The sequence below is a fragment of the Dasypus novemcinctus genome, chromosome 9, assembly GCF_030445035.2.
Source record: "Dasypus novemcinctus isolate mDasNov1 chromosome 9, mDasNov1.1.hap2, whole genome shotgun sequence".
NCBI classification, from domain to species: Eukaryota; Metazoa; Chordata; class Mammalia; order Cingulata; family Dasypodidae; genus Dasypus; species Dasypus novemcinctus.
This window is the reverse complement of record NC_080681.1, coordinates 90,817,079-90,824,308: the sequence shown is the minus strand read 5'-3', so window position 1 is coordinate 90,824,308 and position 7,230 is coordinate 90,817,079. Positions and strand designations below refer to the sequence as shown.

Sequence of the window (7,230 nt, the reverse complement as noted above, 5' to 3'; positions counted from 1 at the left end):
CCTGAGAAGTCGGGACTGCCATATCAGAGATATAATATAAGGAGGTGGGGAAATTGGGTGCATGTTGTACTGTTTCTACTACTGAGGGCTCTAAGCCCCATTTGTTCCAGTGGGTGATTCTTAGATGCTCCCTCTAATGACCCTAAAGCAATTTTCCTAACAAGCCCCAAAGAAACATAATCAGCATCTGGCTGACAACTCCATTTCTGTCTCCAGAAAATCAATCTACCCCCTTTCCCAGGGCTTGTCTCCTTAGAGACTCTGGCCTTCCTACAGGAAACCTTGACACTAGAGAATCTTCCTTTCTCACAGTTCCACATCACTCCCAGAACTAGTATTCCCATAATATTTGGAGAATGCTAAGAACTCTTTAGACTGTTAATTTACATAAATTTACCTTCGGAAGACACATGCTAACAAGCAAAGTACATTCTTAACATTTATTAGTTCTTTGGGGTTTGCTTAACATTCAGATGCTCCTTAGTTTAAAAATAAAACTTTTTTTCTATGCATGTGAGAGCAAATGGGATATTTTGTATTTAATTCCTACTAGGAAGACATGTGAAGAGTGCCTGATTTAAAAGATTCTTCTTGGGAAGCTGACTTGGCCCAGTGGTTAGGGCATCCGTCTACCACATGGGAGGTCCATGGTTCAAACCCCAGGCCTCCTTGACCCGTGTGGAGCTGGCCCATGTGCAGTGCTGATGCACGCAAGGAGTGCCGTGCCACACAGGGGTGTCTCCTGCATAGGGGAGCCCCAGGCGCAACAAGTGCACCCCATAAGGAGAGCCGCCCAACACGAAAGAAAGTGCAGCCTGCCTAAGAATGGCACTGCCCACATGGAGAGTTGACACAACAAGATGACACAACAAGAAGAAACACAGATTCCCGTGCCTCTGACAACAACAGAAGCGGACAAAGAAGACCACACAGCAAATAGACACAGAGAACAGACAACCGGAGCGGGGTGTGGGGGGGAAGAGGAGAGAAATCAATCAATCAATCAATCAATCAATCTTTTTTAAAAAAAAGATTCTTCTTTAAAATCAATCTTGCACCACCTTTTGTAAAGCAATTTAATATTTGTCTCAAACTTGAGTGATAAAAAAATTTGGTTTACTTTGGTAATACAAGAAATAATTCATTTCATGGTTAATGTGACAGCTGATATTGCTGGTATTTGGACCTAAAGCCCACCCTCCTGTATTACTTTGTTCCTTCTTATTTTTAAGCTCTGACTTGGAATCAAAGTTATGTGGACAATGCAAATTCAGTGCATCTAGTATTGACAATGAAATACAGCTGACAACCTGAAATAAGTCCTTTCATGTGAAACATATGGGAGTGTAAATTGATGCCAGTCTTCTAGAAAGCCATTTTTAACAGATATCAAAAGCCTCAACAATACTCTAATCTTTGATGTAATTTCACTTTTGTAAATCTATTGTTAGGTTATAGCTACATACCTTTTGGCCTTCAAATACAATCAGCCTACTTACATCCTACTTAAAAGTCAGTTACATCAGATATATTTTATTCCAGAAAATTTCCAAGCATCTCTTCACTATCACCTCCTGCTAGTACTTACTCTTACTCTCTCTCCCTTTTCCTTGGGTTTCTGGGTCTGAAATCTCCACAGTTTAGTAGCAATTCTCTCCCAGATTTGATGACCAGTTCAGATTCTTCCTTTAGCTTATTCACTCATCTTCTTGTAGTTTACTTCCTTCTTGGCTCACAGATATACCTCTACATCTCTAGCAAGCTCAGGACAAAGTATCCCTATTCTTATGAAAAATAATAGAACTTCCTTACTTCTTCACCCTCTTCCTCCACAATGATGAGGAGGATATTTGAACACTGAAATACAGAAAATAGTTGTCTTTCCAAGAGTAGTTTATCTTGGGCAATGATAATAGTTAAAAATTGCAAACAATCCAAATTTCCAGCATATGGGGTTAATAAAGTAGATTATATTGTGATAGCTGCATGAAATATCACATTAAATTCAAACTCTATTTACAAAGAGCTTATTACAATATAGAAAAAAGATTTTCCCCAAGAGAGTGGGGATAGATATTCTGTCTTGTCCACTTGTTTTTGTGGTGTCTAGAACATTGTCTGATATACAGTTGACACTCAATAGCTATTTATTGAGAAAAAAGGATAAATTTACATGTAAAAAATAGGAAATTAAGTTGGGTACATAAAATAGTCACAATTGTGTAATCCCAAAAATTCAACAAGATATGCGCAATAAATGTTAGAATTGTTAATAGGAGTTGCCGTTCGGTGATGAGATATTCAATGTGATTTCTGCCTTCCTTCTAGTTTTCTGTGTTTTGTAAAATGTCCATAATAAACAAATATTAAATAGAGGCTTTATATTTACCAAAAGTTGATATGTCAGGTAGAGTCAAATAAGACTCTGCAATCATTATCCTTACTCCCTTAACATCAACCCATTTAATCAGATTGCATTTTAAATACCCAGCTAAGGACTGAATAGGAATAACTGAGATCATTTAATGGTACTTCTGTAAGTCCCACTAATGGATTATGTGGAGCAATCTATCTTCATTAATTGTCTCATTAATTTTGGTGTGTGTGTGTATTGGAAATATGATTCTCTGAACATGCTGTCAATTGCCACATAAGTATATGACTCATAATCCCTAATCTCACAAAAAGCCTGATATTGACATTTGAAGTTGAAAAACACAAGCTACTGTTAATAATTTAACGATTGTTTTCCAAGGTATTTAGTTTTCAAGGCAACAATTCTCTAATAATAATGTATACAATTACTTAAGTTTTAAGGCCTGTTCCCTCTTGAGCTTAAAAGCAATTTTATGGTATAGGCAGAGTAAGATATGATGATTACTTTCGTTTTACAGATGGAAGGACTGAGTTCCAGAGAGATTGGGTACTTTTTCTCAATTTTATGAGACTGTGGTCTAGGGCTCTTCCGTTGTCCCCATGGGCTCTCTGGTGGCAGAGGAAATTTAAAGGTAGTCAATTGTGAATATTGAGTCACTCTCCTTATGAACAGAAGTCTGGTTGCTAGAAGCCACAGTTGGGGTTGGGGCAATGAAAATAAGAGAGAGACTCATGAAAATAAAGAAAAAGAGCTGCAATAAAAGGGGAGGAAATTGTAGACCAAGGATGGAGGTGGGGCATAGAAAAATCACCCAACAAACATTTATTGAGATGATAATATTCCACTGCATGATGCTATTTGTGTACACTAAGGGATGCTGGTGAGGAGGATCTAAAGTTCTCAATAGAGCTCTAGATTTCAATAATCTAACTCTGTAGTTGTAACTTAGAATAATAACCCAAAGTGTTTTCAACTTCCCTCAATAGTGTTCCATCTATTATCTCAGGTAAGCCTCAAAAGTCACAATTGATTATGTGAGATGTGGCACAAAATAAAGGGCCAGGGGGGCTCTGGAACTATACTGCCTGGGTTCAAACCCAGCTGTGTTTCTTTCTAGCTTATAGCATTTGATGATTTTTTTTTAATTTAGCATATTCTTTTTTTTCCAAAAGATTTATTTATTTCTCTCCCTTCCCCCCCCCACCCCAGTTGTCTGTTCTCTGTGTCTATTTGCTACATCTTCTTTGTCCACCTCTGTTGTTGTCAGCGGCACCAGAATCTGTGTTTCTTTTAGTTGCGTCATCTTGTGTCAGCTCTCCAAGTGGGCGGCACCATACTTAGGCAGGCTGCACTTTCTTTTGCGCTGGGCAGCTCTCCTTACGGAGCGCACTCCTTGCACGTGGGACTCCCCTACTCAGGGGACACCCCTGCATGGCATGGCACTCCTTGTGTGCATCAGCACTGCACATGGGCCAGCTCCACACGGGTCAAGGAGGCCCAGGGTTGAACCGCGGACCTCCCATGTGGTAGATGGATGCCCTAACCACTGGGCCAAGTCCGCTACCTTGATGATTTTTTAAATCCTTTTGTGCCTCAGTTCCTTCATCTGTACCAAGGAATAATGTCTACATCCTGGAGTTGTTATGAAGATTAACATAAGTACATATAAAGCAGTGACTATCATATAGAAAGAGCTCAATAAAGTTACTTGTTATAATTTAGGCACATTGAATATCATGAAACACATTTTACAGGTATGGAAATTAAATCTTGCAGAAGTTAAGTGACTTTACAACATCAGGTCAATGATGGATTTAAGTCTTGAGTACAATTCTTTCTGAGTACTTTCCTATTGTTTCTGTGAGAAAATCAATGTGAAAGTGGTTCTTTCTACATATCTTCCAAATCCTGGCCTCCTCATTCAGTATAATGATTCATTGAAACTGTCAGTAGTGTGGACAGGAGACCAGAGGCACTAAACACAGTCCTAGCTCATGACCTACTGAGTATCTTCACTCATTCTGATTAACTTGAGGAAAGCCTTTTTCACATCCTTGTTCCTGAGACTGTAGATAATGGGGTTGAGAAAGGCAGAGATGACGTTATAGAACAGGGCCAACTTTTTGTCATCTTCCGGGGAGGCCTCAGAGCCAGGCCTCATATACATGATCATGCATGGAATACAGAACATGGTAACCACAGTAATGTGTGAGGCACAAGTGGAGAAGGCCTTAATCCGGCCCTGCGTGGAGCGAATCCTCAAAATAGCCATGAAGATGCGAACATATGAGGCCAGGATGAGGGATAATGGAACCAGGAGCAAGATGAAACCCAAAATAAAGTCCACTTGGTCATTGAGGGATGTGTCTGCACAGGCCAACTTCAATACAGCAGGGATTTCACAAAAGAAGTGGTTGATCTCATTAGGGCCACAATAAGGCAGAGTCATTGCAAAGACAGTATAGACAAGTGCACAGGTGAGACCACAAAGGGCAGAGCTGACTGCCAGGAGTATACACAGGGTTTGGCTCATCTGGACCCCATAGTGGAGTGGATAACATATAGCAACATATCTGTCGTAGGCCATTGCAGCAAAAATCCATGTTTCAGTGATGCCCAAGGTCAGGAAAATGTACATCTGGACCACACATCCAACATAAGAGATGGTCTTATTCTTGCTTACTAGATGAACCAACATCTGGGGCACGGTGGTTGTGGCATAGCTGAGATCTAGTAGAGAGAGGATGCTGAGAAAGAAGTACATAGGAGTGTGAAGGCGTGCATCTGCTCTGATAAGAGTAACAATGAGTCCATTTCCCAGAACTGTAAATAAGTAGAGGAAGAGGAAGAGGAAGAAAAGGAGCCAATTGGTCTTGGGGTTTCTGGAGAAGCCCAAGAGAATGAATTCAGTTACAAAGCTGTGATTTCTCCATCCGTGACTGTGCATGGCTTTCTGCCTGAGGAAAGAAGAGGACATATTCCTGAATCCTTTGAAATCTCAATGAAAGAGCATCATCTGAGATTCATAGATGTGGGAACTAAAAGCAACTCAGAGCTTAACTAATCAAATCAAGATATCCACTCCCATCCCTAGGAAGCATTCTATCCAAATTGACTAGATATTAGTAGGGATCCTATAAATACTTGTTGGTTTATGTAATTAATTAGGCCCAATAAAATTCCAGGTTCCTGTGGGAGGAACTGTACAGAGAAGTCTTATTTTGAAGAACACATATACACACACACTATACCAGTCAAAGTAAGGAGGCTAGGTAAATGCAAAAATGTTTTACAGTAAACAAAAAGTTCTGAAGCTGCTTGGAGTTCTCAGTTATTCTTTCATATAAAAACTAATAGTGCAAAGGACAGTGCAAATGTAAAACAAATAAACAAACGAATCACCTAATTTCTTCTCTTTTCCTTCTTCCTCTTGATATTGCGTATTGAAAACCTAAGCAAGATAAAATTTCAGGTAAAGAGGAATTTCATACAAAGTTTTTAGGAAAGAGAAGAGAACTCTTTCCTCTAGACTCTTTGCCTGCCTCCTCACCTTTGCAGCAAATGTAAAGAAAAATGTAAAGAAAAACTTGGGAAAAAGATGATAGGCCTCAAGTCAACAAAAATGGTGGCATGAGACCCTACAAGGTGCTATTCCACCACCCACTCTTTGAACAAATAGCAAAAACTGCCAGATCCATCTTTCTCGAAACTCTGGAAACCAATTAAAGGGGTGCTGTAACTGAGTTACTGCCAAATCAAGAAAATGCAGCTTTCAAAATAATAGGAGAGATGCAGTCGATTAAAGTAGCCATTCTGAGCCTCAGCAGTATTACAGCACCTACTGTCCTGTTCGTTGGACTTACCCAGGTCAGCTGACAGGGAGGTGAGATGGACAACCACCACACCAAAGAACTGAGAGAGTCTACTGCTGTGGCACAAGAGTCCCATTCACCAGCCATGTGGGATTGAAGGCCCCTCTCACTTGAAAGGTGGAGTGGGCATCACCATCCCACAGTCCTCAGGATGGAGGAATAAAATATGGTTTAGTGTGGACTTACTGGTATTCTACTATAGAATTATTGTGACTCAAGCAATGGAAGAAATTACATCATTGACATGGAGACAGTGGCCACAGGAGTTGCTGAAGGCAGGGAGAAGGAAATGGAATGGGGGCATTTTCAGGACTTGGAGTTGTCCTCAATGATCTTGCAGGAACAGATGCAGGACATTATATACCCTGCCATAACCCACTGAATGGATTGGGAGAGAGTGTAAACTACAATGAAAATTATAATCCATGCTGTATAGCAGTGCTCCAAAATGTATTCATCAAATGCAATGAATGTACCACACTAATGAAAGAAGTTGTTGATGTGGGGAAAATGGGGGGTGTGGGGTTTGGGACATATTGGGAACCTCCTATATTTTTTAATGTAATATTTTGTGTGATCTATGTATCTTTTAAAAATAAATTTAAAAATATAAAAACAAAAAACTGACCACTCTCTTTTTCCTATGGGGGTCTATGTGAAATGATTACAGACAGCAGACACTTTGGTAGTGTACACAGTCTCTTGCTGGTATGGGTTGCCCTAAGGGACCTTGGAGAGTTTTTTCCTGATGATCTTCATGTCTGACCTCATGCTGTCCCCAATATAGGCTCCAGACAGGTATGTGAGGTGCCTTTGGGGTATGGTAGCCAGGGTCCACGCCAGCCAAGTCATCATGTCCATCTGTTCCACCCTACAAAACAAGGGAAGATCCATATCTCTAAGAAATGGGACTTTAACAAGTTTTATGGTGATGAATTTAAAAATATGGTCACTGAGAAGTGCCTCATCCTGTATGGTCGT

General features: G+C 40.1%; 1 protein-coding gene and 1 non-coding gene across 2 annotated transcripts; one reads left to right on the top strand and one right to left on the bottom strand.

Annotated features, from left to right (window-relative positions):
• Positions 1 to 4,376: 4,376 nt before the first annotated feature.
• On the bottom strand, positions 4,377 to 5,324 carry LOC101440512 (olfactory receptor 2A5-like). Its single transcript, XM_004452998.2, has one exon. The coding sequence runs from the start codon at positions 5,322 to 5,324 to the stop codon at positions 4,377 to 4,379; it is 948 nt and encodes a 315-aa protein (XP_004453055.2).
• Positions 5,325 to 6,858: 1,534 nt separating this feature from the next.
• LOC111762861 (small nucleolar RNA SNORA70) lies at positions 6,859 to 6,991 on the top strand. The gene has a single exon (XR_002795869.1). It is a non-coding gene; the product is annotated as a small nucleolar RNA SNORA70 (small nucleolar RNA).
• The last annotated feature ends 239 nt before the right edge of the window (positions 6,992 to 7,230 follow it).

Excerpts from the sequence above, each read along its gene's own strand:
- LOC101440512 (XM_004452998.2), bottom strand. The coding sequence starts at position 5,324 with ATGCACAGTCACGGATGGAGAAATCACAGCTTTGTAACTGAATTCATT.